This window comes from Pelobates fuscus, chromosome 2, assembly GCF_036172605.1.
Source record: "Pelobates fuscus isolate aPelFus1 chromosome 2, aPelFus1.pri, whole genome shotgun sequence".
Taxonomy (NCBI): domain Eukaryota; kingdom Metazoa; phylum Chordata; class Amphibia; order Anura; family Pelobatidae; genus Pelobates; species Pelobates fuscus.
This window is the reverse complement of record NC_086318.1, coordinates 54,369,489-54,395,354: the sequence shown is the minus strand read 5'-3', so window position 1 is coordinate 54,395,354 and position 25,866 is coordinate 54,369,489. Positions and strand designations below refer to the sequence as shown.

Genomic DNA, 25,866 nt, shown 5'->3' with positions numbered 1-25,866 from the left:
AAATACATACAAAACAAATTACATGAATATTTTCCTTGGGTGTATTTCTACTATTTATATTTTATTTAATGGAGTGTTCTTTATATTTTACACACTTGTTTTTTTTAGGGTCTGCATATATTTTGAGCACACGTTTATGATGGAGTATTATTTCCTCCAAATTATGCACATTAATATTTAGATCCTAATATCTCCTATATAATAAAAAACACATTAGCCATCATGGTATAAAAAAAATAATGGAAATGATTCTTTAAAATATATTACACATATCCACTACAGCCCCCACCATAGGTGAAGTGGTTCAACGGGTATCTCTCAACAGCCAGTACGAAAAGATGGCTCACGAGAGCTCAGATAGATACAACAAAAGACTAGCTGCCTGTGGCAAATGGGGCGAATGGCTGGAGGGGAAGCTGTACCCAAGTACTGCCACCCCAGACGTAACAACCCCATGACAAAAGGAAAATGGAACCACACTAGAAACCTTCCACCAACACAGCCTGAAATGACAGGGACTCTCACCAACACCATCTACCCCCACCAACAAGCCCTACATCAGCACTACACCTGTCTCAATTAAGTCCTCCTCTCTATTATTTCTCTCTCTTTCTCCCTCTCTCCTCTCGATAGGAGTCCTTTAATCCAGGCTAGAGCTGGAAATTCATGAAAAAACCCTGTGTCCACACAAGCAAGCCACTACACAGGGGCTTCAAGGAACCCAAACGCAGCTCCATAGTGGTCTTCAGAGCGCACACCTACATAGAGCGGCATGTAGACCGTAGAGTTAGCCACCAACAACGAAGGATCTGAACCGCCTACTCGATGGGCTAGATTACAATCTACAGAATGTATCGAATATGTACCTACGGCTGTATAACCCGAATGTAACGCAGTGATATTGCACTGTACACATGCAACCACTGTACCAAAACATATTGCCGATTATACTGTTGGATTGTACTGTTTACCGAATCCTGTGTGTATCTGGATTACTGGAATGAAAAGAAATAAAAAAAAAAAAAAAAAAAATATGTATATATTACACATAGCTATGAAAGCACAACATCCAGAAAATGTTGGATACTTTGCTATTGAGACAAACAAAGGATAGGGAAGTTAAAAATATAAAACACAATAGGGTAAGCTGTAGATAATGTTCATACAGTTTAATCTGTCAAAAAGGGAAGTTTAACACACATGGAGTAGGACACGGATTGATTACTAAGCCTTAAAACAGACTAAATAGTTTCCACAAAGCAATTTGCACAAACTACCAGCAGCATGTGCCTGTTTAAATTGGACGATTCTACTACTACTAAAACAATCCCTTTGTGTTGGAAGAAAATGAGCACACTCTCCTTATCTCAAATTGTTGGTTTATGTAATATTCCTGCCAGACCGCAAATGGCTGAGCGATGACAAATCGCTAGCTACTAGGGCTTTTTTTTTTTTAATTGTCTTCTAAAATAAAGTGACTGTTTCACAGAAGTCTTAACAGCCTGGTAAAAAAAAATTGATTTTGATAAAATGATCAGTCACTGTCAGAGCAAAGTTTGTTATCTCACAGAAACATCTAAGATAATGTGTGTGGTAACTGTGCCAACAGAGCTTTACCTACAAAACCACTCTAATGTGTATTACATGAATAACAATACAGAGCACGCAGCAACATTCTCACGGTTCATTCCAATTGGGATATTCCTCGAAACAAATGTTACAAGTGAAAAGGCACACGCCTCCTACAAAAATAAGCATCAAACCCAATCAATGGAAATAAACCAGAACGCTTTACTGAAAGAATGAAAATTTAAATTGTTGAATTTCACTATCATTAACAGCCTGAAGCTTGTGCTCCACAATTTACACCATTATCATTAAAACCAAGTGTAAAATGCAGGTTTGACAAGGAGAAGATCAGTAGTGAGAAACAATGACAAAGACAAACCTGTAGCACGGGGTAAAACCAGCTCAGTAACTCCAGGACTACAATACTTCAATGCTGTCATGAAAGAATTCAGAGTAAACATATCGAATACCAAAAAAAAGATACATATCGCATAAAACATCAGTCACAGGAGAAACAGAGGCACGCACTGCCTGAAAACGCATGCTTAGCAAACAACTACTGCACACACTTTTACAGTCTGTTGTGCTTTGCATCAATGTGATCCCTGACTGATGAGTGCTAGCTCCTTGGCAACAGTCGTCCGAAATGTAGCAACACATTCAGACATTGGGTGTTTAGGCTTTTCCCCCCTAAAAGCCATTTTTAGCAATAAAATAATGGATGTGATTTTAAAACTGCATCATATAATAAGCAGGGGGGGAGGAATAAATTCTATTGTACGCTTCCAAAACTTTTTTTTGCTTCCATATAAATGAGTTTCCCAATTCATTGTAATTATTTTTGCTTTCCTTTTGAACCTTTACTTAAGTTACAGCTCTCAAACAATGCATTCCAAATTGCAAATCCAAAGCCTTTAAAGCACCAATATTTATAACCTATAATACCAAAGTAAAAATCACCTTTTTTTCTCTCCATAAATTGGATAAAATCTGACACATTAACACTATAACACGTGATACAATGTTACATTTAAGATCATTCATTTTTCTGTGAATTTACTTCCTGTACGTGTAACTAGCTGTATTAATAAAGGCACTGAAATAATTAGCCTTCTGTATAAAAACCTGGCAATGCCACCCTGGGTATGGAAGCACAGAGAATCCCACTGTTTTAATAGATCTAAAGTCTCCAAAAGGCCTTTTTCTATGTCAATGTCTTTTGATCCGTTCAATACGTTTTCCCTTTAATCACACTTCCTTTGATCTACTTGAGGCTGATGAATCATTATAAAATGTAAGCTTCAATTTGAATAAAAATGTAAATAAACACAAAACATGGGAATGGGATGCATTAAATGGGAACTCTGGGCACCAGTACAACTTTAGTGAATTTTATGTGTCTTGGCCTCATTAATATGCTGTATTTAAAAAATAAATAAATTGCATGTTCAAATCTTTATAGTTTTTCTATAAATGTTTTGCAGAATGCTGCACTTCCTTAATAAAAAGTTATGCACACAGGAAGTGTTTAGGGGACGTCACTAAGGATTATGGTGCAGAATTCTGCAAAACATTTTTTTTTGTGCAAAAACAGATTTGAGCATTACAAAAATACAGTATATTAAAAAAGCCAAAATCTATCAAACGCACTTAAAGAGACAGTATAGTCACTAGAACAACTTAAGCTTAATGCAGTTGTTCTGGTGTGTACAGTAGGTTCCTGACGGCTTTTTACTGCAAACAATGTCTTTTCACAGAAAAGTGTTTATAGTTCTACCTAGAGTCACCTCCAGTAGTAGTTGCACAGACGGCCACTAAACGTGCTTCCTGGGTCAGTGCTGCACAATGTTTATTCGCCAAGAAAGTGTCCTGGAAGGTGAGTTTGATCAATTTTTAAGAGGAGCAGGAGCAGGGGTGGGGGGTGCCAGGGGCCTAAACTGCATTTTTAACACTATAGGGTTACGCTTGTATTCCTGACCCTTTAGTGTTCCTATAAGTTTGCTTGGTGCTCCAAGGGTCTCTTTCCGAACATTAGAAAAATAAACCTACCATGCAGGCGTAATTAGCAGGTTTACAGCAACCAATAAACACAGCTCTGTTGCAATTGCTTCAGTATTATTAGAGGGGCACCTTTATCACCATAACAGTTTTTGTTGTGGTTATGGTACAATGAGTCTTTAGGTACCATTTAAGATTGACCGATCCACCATATTTTTATGGGCAAGTATCACTTCTTAACATAGATAGGCAACACATTAAGAACTGCTGCCTTGTCAAATTCATTTTGTGGCTGGCTACAGTTGCTGAGAAAGGTTCTGTCTTTTTTTCAAGCAACTCAAAATGGTTTGACAGAAATGTGGCCAAGTGAATGATGAGGTTAGGTTACTGCTATGCCCAAAAAAAGAAACTTTAAATAAAAAAATAAAAAACCTGTAACTCTGTGCTGCTTGTTCCTTCCACTATTTCCCAGACAGGGAAAATATAACACACCTCAAAAAGTAAAATTGGGGCAGCTCTGATACAATAGTGCACACACAGTGCTACAAGTAGATTATTTAAGGACACATATTTTGGGGTGCCTTAACCCCTTAAGGACCAAACTTCTGGAATAAAAGGGAATCATGACATGGCACACATGTCATGTGTCCTTAAGGGGTTAAAGACATCTGATAGCGCTGCACTCATTTTCCTATTTGAATGGTTTGACAGAAAAGGGGATGCGGCACCCAAAGACTCCTAGCATCAAAACCGCTATAGTAGACTGTAGTAGCTATGGTTCTTAGAACTTCCCTTTAAATCTAACCCCGTCTCACCAAACAACTTGTCCTCCTACCCTCCGTTTCAACACGTAACTCTACACTCCTAATCTAAATGTAACATCTTTCATACAAAATATATACAGATGAAAACATATCAACAAACCTGCCAATCTATTAAAATTGTGTAATATTACTTTTTATATTACACCCTACTCCTGCAGGATCCTTGTCACTGCATGCATCAAACTGAAATGTGGTGCCCATCATGGACTAGCAAATGTTGTTTAGCCCTTAGGAAACAGTTACATAGATATATTTCATTAACATCACACTTGACCATTATCATGCTATGGAGACATTGCATTTGCAGACTTGCTTGTAGGCTGCCAGTAGGTGGTGCTGCAAGGAAAATCCAAACAGCTAAACAAGTCAGGACATCAAAAGATGATACAACACAAGATTACTCACTTTCATTCCAAATCTACAGGCGTATACATACTCTATGAAAACACTGCTGTGGGAGGTAGGACATAATGGTAAATTCCGTGTCTGACACATATCTGTCAGTGAGAGTAAAAGCAGCCATAAAGGGTAACAAACTGAATGCACACCAATACATGGCTGAGAAAAACAATCATCATACACTCCAGTCATACAGGAATGCAGCACAAACTATGCAGACTTTTTTCACTGGTTTTACAAAGTGTGACTTAGTAAAGATGAACAAGTGGGTCAGTTATGTATAAACCTATTACACTAAGGACAACTGCCCACTCTGGTCTCCAAAGCTGAGAAGTAAAATGTGACTTTTGACATGTTAGCCGCTTAAAGGACAGCTCCACACCCATTATTAGCTAATTAACTAATTTCTCAAAGCTGTACCCATAAGGCACTTTAGCTTGCCAAACTACTTTATGTGCGAAGAGTATGCCAACTTTATAGTGCATATTTTTATGAGACATCAGGCACTTTTATAGATCAACTAAGTCATACCCATTGTACAGCGCTGCGGAATATGTTGGCGCTTTATAAATAATCTGCAACCAGGAAGATTTGCTTCCTCCTTCCATTAGCTCCACTGAGCCAACGAAAGTGTCAAGAGCGCTCTGCTAGAGCAGAGCCTACCACTGCTTCCCCCAATCAGAGTGAGCCAGTGAGTGTGCGCACATCCACAAGGCTCATTGTACCTTCAGTCCCCGGCTGTTTTCAGGTGACCGGAGATCTCTACCCAGCACTCTGGAACCTTGCGCCACCTCCCGAGGCTAGCCACCTCCCGCGAAACTTTGCACTTCCATTTAATTCGGGCTAGCCGTATCTGATCTGGGCGCTTTTTGGACAAAATGGGCGCTCCAGAGAGACCTTTCCGGGGATGTATGGTATGTCGGGGTGCTTCGTTATAGGATGTGTTTTGTAAAATTTCTGTATTGCACTTTGTGTCCAGGAAATAATTAGTTTAACCAAGAGCTGACTCAATTATCTCCCAGACACAGAGGCAAAATGTTTTGCTATTCTGAATAGAGACCCCATGGTGGTCTGTGTATAAATTATTGTGCTTTGTCCTAAAACACTCAGTTGTTCTTCTTCACCCTTCACTCAATCTCGACCCATCAAACTGTGAGTATACCTCCAAAGGCTTGCACAGGATGCCAGCACAAATCTGTAGCTTTAGCAAGTTATTTTAGATATGCCCAAATGCCAACATGCATAAATAAAAGCATAGAGGTTTTAATTGGGGGTAAAGCTACTAAATAGTGATTTTAGTGTGGACTGTTCCTTAAAATACTCCATATTGCATTGCTATCACGTTGGTCTTTGGTATCAGGTAACGCCATGGAAACTGAATGTAACAGCTTCACATGAAAAGACCGCAATGTCTAATCTTAGTACCCCCTTATACATGTAAGCTACATATAAACTTACTTCATCCATCTTCATACAGGTGCCAAAGTCTGCCAGCTTGAGGTGCCCATATTTGTCTAGAAGCATGTTGTCTGGTTTCACGTCTCGGTGGATCAATCCCATTGAGTGGATTGCATCGAGGGCAAGGACTACTTCTGCTGTGTAGAATTTCGCCCATTTCTCAGGCACATCATAATTGCTCATAAGGTTTACAAGGTCCCCTCCTGGCATGTACTCCATGACCATGTAGAGGTGTTTATCATCTTGAAAGGCACTAGACAGCTGAAAAGGATTACGTAAAGTCATCTTAGTTTTTAATACAACAATCATAGATTTATCAGGTCCTGTTGCACAGTGTTTGTTTAACAAATAGCACAAAAATCTTTATGATGATAAAATAATGGAAATGTTCAGCCAGGCTCCGTGTAAGCCACCAGGAATAGAATTTGCCAAAATTATAGAGCGGAAGCTGTGAAGGACTATTTCATGAAGGCAGAACAGGTAAACAAATTATAGACAATATACATTTAACACAGTAGTGGGGGAACAGTCAAACACAGGATGAGAGACAGACTCTATACAATTAAGTAAAACAGATAATTGAGCAAGAAAACATGGCTTAAGATATCACAAGGGTTACTGTAAATCGCTTTTTTATTACCAGTATATTGCAATTCGTAATGCGTTATACATAAAAGATGTTAAAGGGCAGTAGTGGTATGTGTAGACAGGGTTAACGTCAGCATGCAGTGTCATATCAATCAATATATGTGCTAAAAATAATGTATAGACACTACTATAACTGTACTTGATGTGGATCTAGCGAGCCACATATTTATCCGATATCCTTGCATTTTGGTAGAAACTTTACATATTACAAGTGTACTTGTGCAGAACTAGGGTAAACCAGCTACAGAGGTTTTAAACTTCTAAAAATAATTGCTAATAACGGAGAAGCACAATACCTGAACTACCCACGGACTGTTTGCGAAAGCCATTATGTCTCTTTCTTCCCAAAAAAAGGCAGAGTCTGATCGCTTGATCATTTCAAATTTACTAAGGAGTTTCATTGCATACACCTTCTGCGTGCTTTTATGGCGAACCTGTGGGCAAGGAGGAAAATAAAATACAAAATTTACTTTTACATGTACTGAACAAAAATGAATGAATTGCTCTGTTAATCCACGGTGGACATTGTCACCACAGCATGCAGATAGACATTCTCTCCGTTTCACTATTACAACATTTCTGAATTAGCTCCACAATTAGTCACAGATGCCTCAATACTGAATCCAATTAACACAACTGTTGCAATGTCACTAGATAAAAAAATAATAATAATAATCATTTACATGAGAATTCCAATTGTTTTCTCCCCAAAAATAGTAAACTTAGCAAATTTGCAAGGAACATGGCCTTCATGTGAAATCTCACATAACTTGAAATGCTTTCTAGAAATTAAATACTTTTTTTTTTTTTTTTAAACATCTCATTTAAATTGCTCTTTGTTTATAAGTAACCCGGTCGATCTGGTTATGCTAAACCACTAATTACTAAGATTAAGAGTGAGGCATACACAATAAAAAAATATAAAGGTAACTTTCACCAGGGAGTTAACCGACCTAGACTTTTTAACCCCTTAAGGACACAACTTCTGGAGTAAAAGGGAATCATGACGGAATGTTTTAAAAGGAATTCTGGCCACAGTTTTTTAATACATGGTGATGGTGATGATGCATATATTTTACACTGAATAGCATGGCTAGCTCTGAAGTCGTTTTCTACTAAATGATAAACATTGCATTCATTTGAAGACAAACACTTGAAAAGGAGTTCAGCTATTTCGGTTCAGTAGTAACACATTGAAATCAATTTCTTCGGAAAGGAATATTTCCAGGTCTGTTAAAATGCTTCTCAAGCTTGCTAGGGTGACAAAGATCCACCTATTCTTAGATTCCAACTACCGGAACCACGGATTCTAGGTTCTAACCTCAGGAAAGTAGCACTTACTTTGTTTCTGCATGCTTTCCCATCCTATCAAGTTAACTTTTTCACATCAGTAGCCACAAAGCATTCTGCTGCCCACAATCAGCAAGTAACGGACTTGTGGACTCTCTCAGAACAGCCAGTCAAATACCAAAAAAGGTTTGTTGTCATAGTTATGTAGAAAACAAAGAGGTAACGTGATTGAAAACGGCACAGAAATGGGCAGAAAACGACACAAAACGAAAATCTGAAATGATGCCAATTACCTTTACGAAATCTCAACACTCTACATTAATGAGCAACGAGACAAGCTCTACCAATAAAACAATGAGGTGGAGTTATCAGAAAGTTACAGCAAGGAGACTGGATACAAGGAAGTTAGAAGAGAAGTGTCAGGGAATAGAAAAGCCATACAATAATGTTACACAAATGGAGATAAATGGATACAAATGCTGGTGGAAGTATGGGTTAATCAAAGTGTTAATTGTTTGGAATTCAAAGTGAATTTAAAATGAAAAGCTGAAATAGCACAACAACCCATATTATTCACACCATCTAAAAAGGTCTGCTTCTTACCAGTTGTACTTCTCCAAAGGCACCTCTTCCGATGACTTTCACTACATCGTAATCTTCGGCTTTCATCTGCAACCGACGAACCTCACTCACAATTTTCTCATCTAAAAATCAAGGCGCAAAAAAGGTAAATGTGGTAGATAGTATGGAAAAGAGCAAACCTTCAGTTGAAGTCAAGGATGGTGGAGATGGGGGGCGTGGGGGGAAGGATTAGCAGACAGAGCAAGAAGGGATTAATTACATGATGCTCAAATAAAGTTCCAACAGGAAAAGGTAACTTTGAATATCTGCTTGCTAATGCAAGAAAGATTGTTTGTTAAAATCGGAGGAACAGGAGATATTGCTATACAAGGAGTAGTGTGACATAATTGGGATTACGGACACTTGGTGTGATTAAACACTTGATTGGGCTATTAATTTAAATGGATATAACTTATTTAGAAAGGATAGGAAAGGGGATGGGGTATGTCTTTATATGAAACCTCATTTGTTTTGTTTATGAAAGCTCCAAATGTGGGCGACATTTAGAAACCACTGCTGTTGCTGGAAAGTTCCCAATTTCCTGAAGTTATGGACCATGAAAAGTTACACATTTGCCCACCACCTTCTTTGTTTAGACACTTTTTTCCACACACAGCTGTATACACAACTGTGACAATTAATCCTATTACTATGTTTGAAATTCCAAAGTTTTGTTTAGGTTTTTACTCCATTTATAAAACTAAAAAATATAGGACTTCACCTTCACGGCAATTTTAAAAAAGCACACAAATTTTCATGATAAACAAATCAATGTGTTGATAGACTGATTTAAGTCCAAACTCTAATTACAACAAAGCTTGTGTTATTGTTGTGGCTTGGCTAGATTTTCGTTATGATATTACATGCTTCATTTATAAAAACAATAACACAAGGTTTAATTTTAATTGGCCCGTCACTATCATTCAAGGTTAGACATTGGTAGATGGATATAAAAAAAAAATATTGGCAACTCAATTCATCTATTCTGCGGTTTCCCATTTAAAACCACGGCTAATATATTTGATGTGACTTCCTGATAAGTATCGCAGCTTCTATGACAAACGTTCCTGATATCCCAAATAAAATTCCCTCCTTTCAACTTCAGTGTTCTTTACACATTTATACTGAAAAATGTAATTATCTCATACTACGTCAAATGTTATGAGATACTCAAACCTTCTTAAACTTTTTACAACATGCAAAATAATTATAATATATTAATAGTAATTGTTGAAATTGTTTAAAAATGTGATTGATGATTATCAATTTTATCTGCGATCTATCTGGTCTGTCCTATGGTGAAGAGCATTGAACAGGTCTGATATGATGAGATGTTTATAGGCTAGGCACAGCATTCCTATTAAACAATAAGGTGATCATGATTGGATGAAACAGTGCAGACATTTCCTGGTTTCTATGAACACCACTCTAGAACCTACAGATTCTAGGGATTTCCAGCAAATGAGGACACAGAGGTTAGACAATATCTCTAAATTGTATTTGATGTTTTTCAGTAGTTACTAAACATTATGGAAATTCTACACTAGACGGGAAGGGGGAGGCTACTCCAGCATGGAATATTCATTTCTGCAGCATGTTGAAGCATTTTTATAATATCTACTAATCTGATATAATATCCTGTAATTTCATGATTGGATCACTAAGTAATGCCTCTGCTAGGTATTAAACCTATCTTCAGTCATCCCTAGGAAATTAAAAAGAAAACAAATTAGACACCGGGTTGCTATTAATTCGCCTCCTGGACTCTACTATTACTATAAAGATAAAAAAGTGGACATTGGGGCGTGGCTTGACCGCTCATGGAGTAAGACGCACGCTGCACTCGCTCCCAGGCCCCAACCCGCATAAGCCCGAAATCAGAGCAGACCCCGCGACCCACATGGGGAAACCGAGACGGAACACCCCCCGACACCCTCCCACTCCCCACACAAACCTTAGACTGGGTCCCATGGACGAGTTTATGTCCACCCCGCAACAACTTGGAGGCACACGAGGCGCAGACAAGATGGCGCCTACCTCCCCTCCCTCCCCAAGCACCAGCAGCATGGCAGGCTCCGCGGAAGGAACACCCGACACCGACGCCTTAACCCAGATGTCCAGAGATTTAGCAGCCATATCGGCAAATATGCTTACGAGGGGAGATAAAGCTGCCATGATCACGGAACTGCGCACCATCATCCGAGAGGAGATTGCAGGGGTGCGTAGAGACTTAACAGTCCTGGAACAGAGGGTGACAGACCTAGAGGAACACCGCCTCCACTCGACGCAACACCAACAAGCCACAGACCTGGCGACGACGCGACAGGGGAATATCCTGCTCGAAATGCGTAGACAGGTCGAGGACCTGGATAATAGAGGCCGCCGTAACAATATACGGGTGCGGGGCCTTCCTGAAGCGGACGACGAGTCTCCCCGCGATTTATTGCTGGGCCTCTTCACGCAACTGCTTGGTGGGGACTCACCGGCTGACATACCTATGGAACGTGCCCATAGGGCTCTACGGGGCCCCAGGAGAGACGGCCTACCTAGGGACGTAATATGCTGCCTTTCCTCGTTCCCACAGAAAGACGCCATAATGAGGGCGGCCAGGGCCCAGCGCACAATCTCCTACATGGGCACCCAGGTTTGGCTGTTTCAGGACCTGTCGACCCTCACCCTGGACGCCCGTCGGGCGCTAAAACCCCTGACGCACATGCTGCTTGAAAAACGGATTCCCTACAAATGGGGTTTCCCGTTCAGCCTGCAAGCTAAGATCGAAAACCGCTGGCACACGCTACGCTGGCCCAATGACGTACCTCGATTTCTACAGTCCGCTGGACTGCCACATGTCCACATCCCGAACTGGATTCTTGAATTCCCACCTGCTCGCCCCACCGGTCCTTACCCGGCGGCAGAGAACCTAGCAGGGGGACACGCTGCACCCCCCCCCCCCCGCAACGTCGTGGCGGCCCTGACGGCCCGGAAGAATGAAGCAATAACGCCCTCTTGCTGATCTCCCGCTCAGCGGACCACGGACCACTTCCTAAAGCATTCTTCTACTCCCCAGGAGAGGACATTTGTTTGCCGCTGGCCTTTGGCGACTTCATACCGTGACACAAGGGGGGATATGACCTACAGGCCTAGATCACCGGTGAACGAGCCGAAACCAGGAACATCACCTAGCAACACGGGACTTGGGGACTCACTGAGGGTGGGATACTGCTTGATTGGCTGGCCGCACGCTGTGAGCCGCATTGCTTCGGCCAGTATGGGGTGGGGGACTGGGCCGCGCAATCCAGGACTTCGTATGTATGAACCCGTATCTGCGACCTGTAAGTTAAACGCCCTTATGGGTGATGGTTCCTGCTCCTTGTAACAGTCGCTTTTTCTCTTTATTGTGTTCACATTTGTATTTATATGTTCCTCGTTCTTCACTCTGCTAGTTGGGTTACCACGAACTTCCCAATTTGTAGCGGGCAGCCCCGAAACCTACTGCGCCTCCTACAGTGCCCTCGCTGCCCTTAGAACATTGTTCCCTTTCCTGGGAACACGCCACGAGGGTACTGTATGATGCTTTTTTAAAAAATGCCTCGCATGTTACCTACGTGGTGCAGGGGACCTACCTAACGCCACATACTTCCACCTGGAGTGGGCGAAGTTAGTATTTGTATAGCACATATCCTACAGTTTGGGGCCCTCGCCACGTGGTGCCATGAGCCAGATCTGAGCAGTTGCTTTTCCCCCTCCCGCACGCTACAACGCCACTATGTATTTTGTTCCCATTTACTTACTGTGACCATAGGGACGGCCTCTATGCTTCCACCTAGACACAACTCACCCCCGTTGAAAATAGTAATGCCACCGGGGGAGGGACACCCCACTGTTTTCATGGCGCCCCGTGCTGCCCCTTAAGCCTAGAACACGCCGTCATTTTTGCCCAAGGTGTGTGTTATAATTCCGCCTCATGTACCAGGTTTTTTTTTCACTTACACGGCCTCGGGGCACGGACCGAGCCATAAAGGTATCCCCTTAGTGTAGGATGTACAGTTTATGTCGACTGCAATACGCAGACCTACCCGCATTCTGCGTGGTGTCCACAAGGACTGCATCGAGACTCGTAAGGGCCTGGGTTACCCAGGGCAGTGTAGTGGCCTATATGGCTCACATGTACCCGTTCTCTGACAGGCTCATGGAATCCATATTTGTTTTATGCAACAATTTGTCTTTTGATGCATGCGGTAAAGCTGCGACTTGACGTGTTACACATAATTTGGTATATACTGTCTCTGACCTCACCGAATAGCTATTGACACTCCAGGTGCCCATACCATGCTGAGGTAATGTTATCTGTGTAGGATGCAATTCCCATGTTTAAGACACTTCCTAAACACACGTTAAACTCTTTGTGATGTCCGCATGGAGCGGTTTGGGCCGTGCCCACAGGTGCAGTGCATGGGGTACTGTGACTACTAAATTGACACCCGGTTACCTCTGGCATTTCTGTGAACGTAACTTAAAACACCAATGACAGTTTGCAGTTTCGCTTCTGTCTTAGATTGAAATGTTACTGCGATGTTATTGCACAACGCTCACCCAGATAGTCACTGTGCCCCCAGCGTTGCCCCGGATACCTGCCTTTAGTTAAGCTTAGATCTCTGTCGAATTTGTAATGTAACAGTATGCTGTTTTATTTGATTTTTGGTGTAAGCTGTATTTCTCCTCCCTAGGGACGTTGGCGGCCACTCTCCCCCTCCCCCCCTCCAGGTTTCACGGACCGCGCCATAGTTGTGCCCCCATCAGCCGGCGGCCCCTCCTGGGCCGCTCTCCACGACATCTCAGGACTCGTCCCCTCCCCCCCCCCCCCGACACCTGTCCCCCTCCCCCTCCCGGACTTGCGAAATCCCTGACACCTAACCACGGACAGCGGGTTGGGTGCCGAGGGAAGCGGACGCTGACCACCCACACTCTAACGTGACAGTCTCCGTGTGTGGACTTCTTCGCACCTCACGCAACTGACCTCTCCCTGTACATAGGACCGGGGTTCGGTGAGACCCTTTAGTTCTCTTTGTCTCCTGAACACCACCAACCGGTCTAGGTTCATTAGTTGCCTTTACCTCCCCTGCCTCTTTGGTCCTACCCTTCCCGCCCCCCACCTATGGATCCCCCCCCCCCACCAGGGTTCTCCCCACGGGGGAACGGACGGGATTTAAACCAGACTTGCTCACGTTTTGGTCCAACAATACCGGGGGCCTCAACCAACCGGAGAAGCGCTCCCACCTGCTACGCCGTCTTTGGGCGGAGAGGGTGTCTGTGGCTTTCCTGCAGGAGACACATTTTAGGGGCCCGGACGCGCCCAAAATCAAAAATAACCGCTAGAATCTGGCTTACTATGCCAACCACCAGTCGTCTAAGAGAGCAGGTGTAGCGATACTCTTTGCGAGTTCTGTACCTTTTAGCCATACGGAAATTCTCCCTGACCCTGAGGGCCGCTTCCTCTTCGTAAAGGGGACAATTGCTGACCACAAATACACGTTTGCCTGCATATACTGCCCCAACCGCGGTCAACACACTTTCCTCTCCCGCACCCTGACCAAACTTGGTAAATTCAGAGAGGGCCTTTTGTTGGTTGCTGGTGATCTCAATATGCCCCTTGACCCGCTCCGGGACACGTCTCGCGGGACCAGCACAATCCCCTCCCACTGCCTTAGAACCGCTGCTAGAGCGTTGAACGGCTTAGACCTCGTGGACTGCTGGAGGACCGCACACCCCGATGACCGTGACTATACCCACTTCTCCCATGTCCACCGTCACTACAGTCGCATCGACTACATATTCATGCCTCAGGAATTCCTCTCCCTACTCCACGATGCCCATATCGGGCTCACGACCCACTCGGACCATGCACCGGTTACGATTCGTACAAGCTCACCCCTCCACAGACCTAGAGACAGACAATGGAAACTCAATGTGTCCCTGCTGAACGACGTAGCCGTCCGTGCATCTACGCTCCAAACACTCACACAGTACTTTGACACAAATGAGGGACCCGACACCCCCCCCCCTGACGGTCTGGGAGGCACATGTGTTATACGGGGCCATTACATCGCCCTCTGTACGCAGCGCAAAAAAGACAGACGCAGACAACTCACAGACCTCACAACTAAAGTGTCAATCCTGGAAGCCATACATAAACAAACGTTAGACGACAACGACTACCTACGACTGACCGCTGCACGGAGAGAGCTTAGAGACCATCTTTCCCAGGGACTTTTACACACTATTACGAAATCCGCCAGGTATTTCTACGAACATTCCATTAAAAGCGGTAGGCTCCTGGCAAGGATGCTTCAGGCAAAAAGGAGGGCACAACACATTCACAAAATTAACACGCATGACCGACATAGCACGAGACGACCGGACGGGATACTTGATGCCTTTCAGGCATACTACAGAGACCTGTACAATCGTTCGCAAACCACAACCGGGACAGACATCCAGACACACCAGAAGAGGGTCGCGGACTACCTCACCAAACATATCTCCAAGACACTCACCCAGGATCAATCAGAAGGCCTAGAGCAACCCATAACGCTTGAGGAACTCAACGGCACACTGAAACTCATGAAGCCGCATAGGGCCCCCGGCCCCGATGGGTTACCGATTGCGTACCTCCGCACGTACAGTGACACCCTCCTGCCCGAACTTCTGTTGGGGCTGAATTCGATCCGTGAGGGCGGGCAATTCCCCACTGACACCTTAACTGCCACTATCACGATAATCCCCAAAGAAGGGAAGGATCCGACTAACTGCTCGAGCTACCGCCCAATATCGCTGTTAAACTCAGACCTAAAACTTTTTGCCAAGACCCTAGCTCGGCGGATCTCCCCACTCCTCCCGGATCTGGTCCACCCGGATCAGGTCGGGTTCATCGCAGGGAGGGAGGCCAGGGACGACACGATACGAGCGCTCAATATAATACATTTGGTTACATCCGAGCGGCGCGAGGCTGTCCTACTTTCGACGGACGCCGAAAAGGCGTTCGATCGGGTAGACTGGACATACCTCGCGTCCACTCTCCGCCACTTTAGATTTGGCCCCCAAATATGCAACTGGGTGTCGGCATTGTACACGACACCGACAGCGCGGATCCGAGTCAATGGGACCCTTACACAACCATTCCCCATCAGTAACGGCACTCGCCAGGGATACCCCCTGTCCCCCCTCCTGTTTGCCCTCTCTCTAGAACCATTTCTGGAGGCGGTCAGACGGGATGGGGGCATTACAGGGGTGTCGATGGGAGCCGAGGAACACAAACTGGCCGCCTACGCGGATGATATGCTGTTTTTTATAGAACAGCCTTTAATCTCCATCCCCAACCTCCTTCAAGCGTTCCGTGAGTACCGCCAAGTCTCCAATATGAAACTCAACCTGGATAAATCTGAAGCCATGTCACTGCTGAGTGACGCTAGCTTAGCTGACCGCTTGCAAAGACTGTTCTCCTTTTCCTGGCAACCCACCAAACTGAAATACCTAGGCACCTGGCTACCACGCGATCTGACAATTGTACAAAGCTAACTTTCCCCCCCTCCTAACGAACATCCCAAAGGACCTCCTTCGCTGGTCACCACAGTATCTCACCTGGTTTGGCCGCATTCAGGCACTAAAAATGAACGTCCTCCCTAGACTGTTGTACCTCTTCGCGGCTCTACCTGTCGCGATACCCCAAGCGTTTTTCCGCGTCCTCACGAGGGAAATACGCAACTTTATCTGGAACCGCTCCGCGTCCCGCATCCGTAGATCCACCTTAGAAAAAGGCCAAAATCGGCGGGGGGTGCCGGGCTGCCCTCCATGCAGCAATACTATCGGGCCACACACCTTCAACGGGTAGTGGACTGGCATGCGCGCCCAGGGGCCAAAAGATGGGTACCCATGGAGGTGCAGCAGGCCAGGGGGACGATCCCGGCCAGAATATGTCTTGGATCCCTCACGTTCGCGGAACTCCGGACCCACAACCCACTCATCGATGCTACCCTTAGGGTATGGTGCACACTGCGTTACGCACACCGACTCACCACATCACCGAACCCACTTACTCCTCTAGCACACAACCCAAATCTAGCAGGGGGTCTTCCACCCTCGGCATTCCGGAATTTCACACAGTCGGACTGGATCTACCTTCATCAATGGACAGGGGACAGAGCCCTTAAACCACTGACTGACGTAATGACGGTACAGAGACCAACCACACTGGACAGGTTCCGTTATCACCAGGTGAAGACCTACTACATGAGCCTCCAAGGTATAGACCACATACACAGACCACTGACAGACTTCGAGCGCCTTTGCACCGACAGGAAACACCAAGACCATGCCGTATCCTATCTTTACGCTATGCTACAAACACTGGGCAATGAAAGTCCCCTAGGATTTACGGATAAATGGGAGAGGGAGACAGGGGTGCACCTGACGGCCCAGGAGTGGGACAAAATCTTCCTCTTAACCCACAAGTGCTCCATTAGCTCTAAGTACCAAGAAATGAGCTATAAACTGCTCACACAGTGGTACAGAACCCCGGACATACTTAAACGTATGTATGGCACTTCCCCTGGCGAATGCTGGAGATGTAGCTCTGCCCCTGGCACCAACCTTCACATATGGTGGACCTGTCCCCGCATTGTCCCGTTCTGGCAGTTGATACACACTAAGATCACCGAAATTGTAGACCCAGACCTCCCACTGCAGCCGCTACCAATGCTTCTGCACCACACAGCCATGTCGGCCCAAAGGTATAAGAAGACGCTTACGATACACCTGCTCTCTGCCGCGAAAAGTCTCATCCCTCTGCTCTGGAAAAGCCAGGCAGTGCCCACATACAGACAATGGGTGGATAAGGTTGAGGAAATTCATAACATGGAAATGTTGACCGCGTCCCTGCAGGAACGCTCGGACAAATGTGCTCTCCTGTGGTTTCCCTGGACATCCTACATCGCCCGTGGACAGGCCTGACCAGCCTACTCTGCCTCCGACGAACCATAGGCGACTAAACTTACAGTTCTGTTCCGTGCCCCCTGGGGATAGCCCTGGTTTCAGACATTCCCCTCCTCTCCTCCTTCCCTCCTGTTCCCCCCCTGTGCCTGACCCAGGCCACGGTCATCAGTGACTAGAGCCCTGCCCTCACTACGAGTCAGGAACTCTCCCAAGTAGGGTGACCTCCACCTGCCGACCCGGACATAGGTACACACTCCTCTGCCATCCCGGACCGACCTGCTCTGGGTGTCAATTGCCCTCTCCATGGCCCCGCCCCGGCGGGACCCCGCTCAGGCAGAAAAGGTGCAAGCTGGCTAGGTATCAATCGTGAAGGTATTACAGTAATCACTCTTGACTTGAGATAGCCAAACAAACTGTTCATAAGTGTACTGTATTCTGTAAAGTGTAACTTGCCTTCCCTCCCCCCCCTCCCTTTTCTTTTTTCTGTCTCCCTCCCTATTTTGAAAAATATTATAAATAAAGAATGTCTAAAAAAAAAAAGTGGACATTATCATCTGGTTATTGCACGAGCTTGATTTTTTATTAATAGTGTTGTCTTTTGTTGTCAATAAAGCTTCATGTTGTATTATATATAGACTGCAGAACACACACTTAACATGTTTCTTTGCAGATAAACATTACCAGCAGCAAGCCTATTTCACAACTTTTCTGGACGACAGAACCAATTTTACCAAACAATGTTGTGAATGCCAAATTTGGCTTTTCTGTAGAAGACAATGAAATGGACACAGTGCATTTTAACCAAAGACCCCAAGTTTTAACAATTATAACTGAGGGTTAGAGAACAAGCTGGAGAGAGTCTTAAAAACACATTCACTGCCATCATTCTGTTTCTATTTAAGTCAACTTTTAGTTTCTCATGCAGTGTAACCTAGGATTTCTAAAGCATCCTATACGAATATTATTATTAATAAGAATATTAATACTATTACTAATAATTGATAATAAATAGCAAACATTATTACCATTCTTCTATGCTACTTTAACCACAAAAAGAAAAAGGAAAAAAAAAACTAATCTGAATACTTACATCTATTTAAAAAGTTATCAATGTTCTTGTTTTTTCGTAGTGCAGGAAAATCGAGATCAAGAACCAAAGAATTGAGTCCGTCCTGTAAAACACAAAAAAATAAACAAATTAGACTTGTCAGTTTTTAAAAAGGGGCAAAGTTAGAAACAAAGAAAAATCTAATATTTCAATGCTCACAAACTTAACAGGTAATAAGAAGTCAACAAACTAACCCTTGAGTGTCTGACTGTGTGAGATTGCCATGTGGCACCAAACCAGTAAGTGCCATTCTGCTCAATACGAGTAGAGGTAGATACAAATGTATATGCTAGAACTGGCTACTAATGTTTGCATCCAATTCGATGTCACATTCATGAACTGGCTGCAAAAATGAAAGTATTGGTAGACAGGGGTTTGTAAAGATGCTGGTTAGCCAGGGGAAGGATATTGAGAAGAGAGGGCAAAAAAAGCCATGTTATATATAAATATGAATATCTGCAACTGTAAACGCTACTGTTTAAAGAAGCACTATAGTGCTAGGAAAACAAAGTTGTTTTCCTGACACTATAGGGTCATTAGGTCCCCCCCACCCTCAGGTCCCCCCTCCTGCTGGGCTGAATAGGTTAAAGCCCCTTCAGACATTTACCTTTCTTAAGTTCCGGGCTCCCTCTGCGCTGGGGAACTCTCCACCCCCGACGTCAGATCCGAATGCGCATGCGCGGCAAGAGCTGTGCGCACATTCAAACAGCCCATATGAAAGCATTACTCAATGCTTTCCTATGGACGTCCAGCGTCTTCTCACTGTGATTTTTACAGTGAGAATCGTGGAAGCGCCTCTAGCGGCTGTCTCACTATCAGTGAAACATAGCAGTTTCTCTGAAACTGCTATGTTTTCAGCTGCAAGGTTAAAACTAGAGGGACCTGGCACCCAGACCACTTCATTGAGCTTAAGTGATCTGGGTGCCTATATTGGTCCTTTAAGCAATAAACTGCATGCAAAACATTACTTATTTTCAGCATAATAGTATCATTGCTCCTATCATAAATAGTGTTTTTTTTTTCCATAAAGTGGTGTGTGCCAAGTATTTTTAAATTTAATTTCTAATTACATTTACAAAGTATCCATTGCATTTATGTGGCGCCTGACACTGCTGTGTTTTCGTCCTTACTAGTGACAGATCGCACCAACAGGACACCTGAATGTGCATTTTCCCCAGCATGCGGCTAGCCGTTGGTACATGCAGAATAAAGGCAGATGTGTAAAGTAAATAACTAGAGCAGGAAGCGGGGCAGCCTCTCCCCCAGCTGCACAGATAAGGAGCTCCTACCAGGAAACCTGCTGGTGAATTGATTGCACGCCTTGCTTCCTCCGGTCTATGACAGACTGAGCCCCCATCCATCATAGGTGAGTGACACAGAAACACAGAGCTCGCAGAGGGGTAGAAAATTTACAGCTCTCTCCCCCAAATGATAGGAAATTGTTACACATATTTCATCTTGGAGAGAGATAACCTGTCAAATCCCAACCTCTGATTCAAATATACTGCTCACAATTAAAGTGATGCATTCTAATATCATGTGTATTTTCATGACTCCTGTAAACCTACTGAAAATGAATACAAGTAACAGCGGAGTAATTTATCCAAGTGAAGTTTAAACTATATAAATAAAACAATGCAGTGATTTGCACTTTGCATTAGAATAGTTTTTTCCCCCCGTCACTTAATTCGCAAGATCTCAAAGTAGTCATTAACAAACACATTTATAAAGGCTTTTCTACAGTACCTGGATATGTGAAATATTGGAAGTGAACACATGTGTACACCTTGGAAAAGTTTCACAGATGCACAAATATAAGCAGAGAATGGTTATATATATTTTTACTACAGGGCCGTTGAATGCTTCAATCTGACGAAGGTTGACGAACGTTCTAAGGTGTGCATTATTTTCAGGGAGACGCACGGCTAGAGTAGTTTCAGACAGGTCTTGACCGCATTACGGTTGCGTAAGAAATTAGTCCTACATACAAGAGCGTTTTAATGACAAAAACTTGACAAACATCCTGAAATACATCATCTGAACAATGTTTTGAGGTGTGGAAACTGTAGTATAAGCAGAATAATTGACTCCAGGCCGCTGAATTATTCGAAAAAATAATGCACACCCGAGGTGTAACGGCCACTCCGCTTCTCGTCGTGACCGCATTACCACCTCAAGTGTGCATTATTTTTCTAATAATACAACCGTCTGTCGTCAAATATTCCTTACATACGTGCATCTTATTCCTTCCTGCAGCCCAATCTACCTCTGCTGACATCATTAAGTTTGTCCAGTCAGATGCATCTCATTTAGAAGCACTGGAGACCCTGGCAGATGTGCAATTAGCTCAATCCCCCAATCCAATCCTTTACTAGAGAGAAAATCAATGCAATGCTTTCCATCGAGAAGCATTGGGTCCAAACATCCAGAGTCAGCATGTTGACTGCAGACATTATCATATATTCCAGTCTGAATGACAGCCACTTGTAGGAGTGGGTATAGAAAAACAGAGGGTGTAAAACGTTAAGAACACTCAGATGAAGAGATTTGGTTCTCAGATTTTCATCGATCTGATCTTGCCTATATTCACCTGTAACTCTGTGTGCTCTGTTTTTGACTGTATTATCACCACTTTCTTTTTTTAAGGGGGTAAACACACAAAGATCCGCTGATTTCAGCAATCTTCCTAAAAGGTTATCTTGATTCCACTCGTCTAACAGGTCTCTTTACGGAGGTGCAAACACCCTCCACATTTGGCTGCCATTGTTAGCACAATGTGCGTTGTTTATCTTGCTATGGGCATAATGCCAACACAAACACCAGTTGAAACATTTAGTTTCAACAAAAGGTCATGTTGTCAGTCAAAGAAATGTATTGACCAGTCTCACAAAACTCTGATGCTATGTCCTGAAAACTGTATCCTGCATAAAGATTAGCAAATGCTATGGAGAACAATATAAACCCAATCTAACCAGGACTAGTTTATAGCCCAAAGCCAGCTGCTTTACTGCAATAATAAAAAAAATGTAACAAACATAACCAGATACATTATCTTCACGTAACAAGCGAGTGTCCAACTTCATGAACAATCTAACACATTTAATTAAATCTGGAAACCTTGGATCAAATTTTTTTTTTTTTAATGGCTCGTCCTCAGCCAAGATGGGGTAGTAACAGCGTGGAGCACCAATACAAAGAGGGCATATTCCACAGCCATGCTTGTATACCAGGTTGACAGGCTGGCCTAAAAAACTGGTCAGAATAGTCCCCATGAGCAGCCCAAAAGCAGGACACCAGAGAAAAAGAATCCCAGGACTGGAAAACAGTAGCCCAAATTTAGGACTGCCAAACTGAATTCAGGAATGTTGGCAAGTATGCACTGGAACTGCAGTTTGGTCATGGCACCTACATGCATGTCTCAACCAAACACCGTCTTATATCTTTCAAGACATGTTGCCGTATCAAGTAAGCATTTTTTCCCTCTTTCTTTGTATCTTTATTAATTTAAGTAAATTATTCTTGATCTGTGATACAGTTTGTTTCATGGTCTAAGTCCGTCTAAAATTGTCACAAGAGCCTGACTTGATTTTCATTTTATGCTCTCTAATCATGTTTATAATCTAGTGTAGAAAACAAAATAAACGTAAAGATCCACACAATGTCATTTGGAAACAAGAAAAATGTCCACTCTGGCCCTCCATACATAGCTTTATGTAAATGAATCATTTATTATACTAGCCATCCTACACTTTCACTGAGGCTGAGAACAGATTTGTTTGGACTGCTCTCACCACTGTGCATAGGGCATTTTGGTATCACTGAATAGTTTAGGATAATTCAAGGGTTAGAGATTCAATTGGTATTAAAGACATTGTCAATGTAATATTTTATCAACATTTCTAACCCTATTCCAAAGTGTCAAAGAGGACACAGCAAATATGAACATCCAGGTTGTCCGAGACAACACTAGCATTGAGATAATTAAAATGGCCATGCCAAAATATCCAATTTCCCCTTCTACTCCTTGAGCAATTGCAGGGGTCTGATATACTTTTGTCATTCTTACACTTTGTAATTCCAAAGAAATTTAGCAACAAAATTGAAAATCTGCATGAATCCATAAAATCCCCAAAACACATTTTGTAAGATACTTGGGGCTACTGATCCAATTGGATTTTCAGAACACATGTAATCCCAGTTATATGCTTCATGGCGGGTTATAAGTTTTACCTTCCCTTTTAATTTACATTTACTGAGCATATTAGTGGCGATGGAATGGACTTGCCTACAATTAATGCTATGTTGACTCAGCAACATTTCCAACCTTCGCTTTAAAAAAAAAAATCTGATTTTTAAAAGATCTCTAAACGTCATTCCCCGAGCAAAGAACGTCAAAGTATTTTTAAAGATACAACAGCAGTGAATCATTCAACTGAATCAGTCTCCCAATAAGGTCACTGCTGCTGCAGATAGAAATAATATCAATAACAGTGTATCCTTCTAACGATTTCGGTACCAAGCAGAGGCTGCACAGTGCAATGGAAATTTATGCAAAAAATTATTTCACTAATCAGAGACCAATAGAGATTTTTCACAGATTGCATCAAAATCCCAGTCATGCTTCCCAGAAATGCGTTAACCCTTGTAATTCATCACCCACTCAAATATTTAGAGTTGTTTGCATTTAAACCTATTCAGGAGGAAGGGGTGAGAATATAGAAATCTCCCCACTGAATGGTATCATTGATTGTGTTTAACGGCTACTCAGTTAACCAGTTACCTACCATTAAATGGTGACGCTATGCTGATAACTCTTGCAGCCTGATGACCCTTAGGTGTTCTTATTTTCATACTAGTTGAGTGTTTCACTTACTTTTGAATAATACATATCCTGTTTTGACACGTATACCAACACTCTTTTCCTATTATAAAATTGTTCAGACCCTTAGCTTGCCAAGTTTTAAAATGTATGGCGATGTTATGCTTGTTACTGCTGTTGTGGCAATGCAGGCTCGTTTGGTATAACTTGCACAACAAAAATAAAGAATTTTTAAAAAATGATATGTATATATATATATATATATATATATATACAGGGCCGTCTTTAGCGCGGGGCAAACGGGGCAGCTGCCCCGGGCCCAGTTGCTCCTGGGGGGCCCCAGAGCAGCTGCTCCGTGGGCCCTGCGATTTGCGCAGCCCCCCTTGGACCCAGTGGTGCGGCTGCACAGAGCCGCACCATCCCGCATGCTAAAGAGGGCCCCCGGGTGGCCCATGCACTAAGGGCCACCCGGTGGACATGTGTCAGCAGGGGCCCGGTCGGGCGCTGTTACGCTTAAACAGCGCGACCGGGCCCCTTCCTGTTCGTCAGCCGGCTGGGAGGAAGTGAGTGCCGCGCGTCACTTCCTCCCACCGGAGATCAGAGCCGCACAGGAGGAGAAAGGCAGGGAGGAGGGGAGTTTAAGAGAAGAACTCCCAACTGCCTCAGCCTGCCACTGTTCCCCAGGGAAACCACCCTCCAGAAAAGGTAAGGGCGGTTGGAGGGTGGCTAAATGTATGTCAGTATGTTTGTGTGTGTATGTCTGTCTGTGTTTCAGTGTATCTGTGTGTGTATATCAGTATGCCTGTGTGTGTCAGTATGTCTGTGTGTGTGTCAATACTTCTGTCAGTGTGTGTGTGTGTGTGTCAGTATGTCTGTGTGTGTCAGTATGTCTGTGTGTGTGTCAATACTTCTGTCAGTGTGTGTGTTTGTGTGTATATCAGTATGCCTGTGTGTGTCAGTATGTCTGTGTGTGTGTCAATACTTCTGTCAGTGTGTGTGTCAATACTTCTGTCAGTGTGTGTGTGTGTGTCAGTATGTCTGTGTGTGTGTGTGTGTGTGAATACTTCTGTCAGTGTGTGTGTCAATATATCTGTGTGTGTGTCAGTATGTCTGTGTGTGTGTGTGTGTGTGTGTGTGTCAGTATGTCTGTGTGTGTGTGTCTGTGTGTGTGTGTCAGTATTTCTGTCTGTGTGTGTCAGTATGTCTGTCTGTGTGTGTGTCAGTATGCCTGTGTGTGTCAGCATGCCTGTGTGTGTGTGTCAATACTTCTGTCAGTGTGTGTCAGCATTTTTGTCTGTGTTTCAGTATGTCTGTGTGTGTGTCAGTATGACTGTGTGTGTGTCAGTATTTCTGTCTGTGTGTGTGTCAGTATGTCTGTGTGTGTGTGTCAGTATTTCTGTCAGTGTATGTGTCTGTGTGTGTGTTAGTATGTCTGTCTGTGTGTGTCAGTATGCCTGTGTGTGTCACTGTGTCTGTGTGTATGTCAGTATGCGTGTGTGTATCAGCATGTCTGTGTGTGTGTCAATACTTCTGTCAGTGTATGTGTCTGTATGTGTGTCAGTATATCTGTCAGTGTATGTGTCTGTGTGTGTATGTATGTGCGTCTGTGTGTGTGTGTGTGTGTGTCAGTATGTCTGAATGTGTGTCAATATGTCTGCCAGTATATATTTGTGTGTCAGTGTATGTGTGTGTCAGTATGTATCTGTGAATGTTTTAATATGTCTGTCTGTGTGTGTGTATGTGTCAATATGTCAGTGTGATTGGGGGTTGGGCGTAATTGGGGGGTTGGTGGATTGAGAGGGTCACAGGGCCGAGGGGGCCCAACAAAATTCTTTGCCCAGGGTCCTATTCATATTAAAGACGGCCCTGTATATATATATATACATATATACATATACACATACATACATTTCCATTGTATTGGTCCCTTCATATCAACAGTGGACGTATTGTAGATGTACAGCAAATAGAGTTGTTGGTTTGTTTTTTTGGGGGGTGGGGGGGTTCACTGGATTCAGCAAGTCAGAGTTTATTGAATAGCTCCCTTAGTAAATGCCATTTCGCCTACACATGATGCAGTTTAGTCATCCATAAGACTTCAAGGGGGTTAAATTCCTTGCATTAATCATACTTGCAATAATTTT

At 43.5% G+C, this 25,866-nt stretch overlaps 1 protein-coding gene across 3 annotated transcripts in view; it reads right to left on the bottom strand.

The window, feature by feature from the left end:
• Positions 1-25,866, bottom strand: part of ROCK2 (Rho associated coiled-coil containing protein kinase 2) — a 176,085-nt gene that overhangs the window by 61,697 nt on the left and 88,522 nt on the right. For all 3 annotated transcript variants that reach the window (XM_063442154.1, XM_063442156.1, XM_063442157.1), the window contains exons 2-5: positions 18,886-18,967; positions 8,790-8,890; positions 7,193-7,330; positions 6,249-6,509 (exon numbers count right to left, since the gene is read on the bottom strand). In XM_063442154.1, coding sequence (XP_063298224.1) covers positions 6,249-6,509; positions 7,193-7,330; positions 8,790-8,890; positions 18,886-18,967 — 582 coding nt within the window. The remainder of the gene's footprint in view (positions 1-6,248; positions 6,510-7,192; positions 7,331-8,789; positions 8,891-18,885; positions 18,968-25,866) is intronic.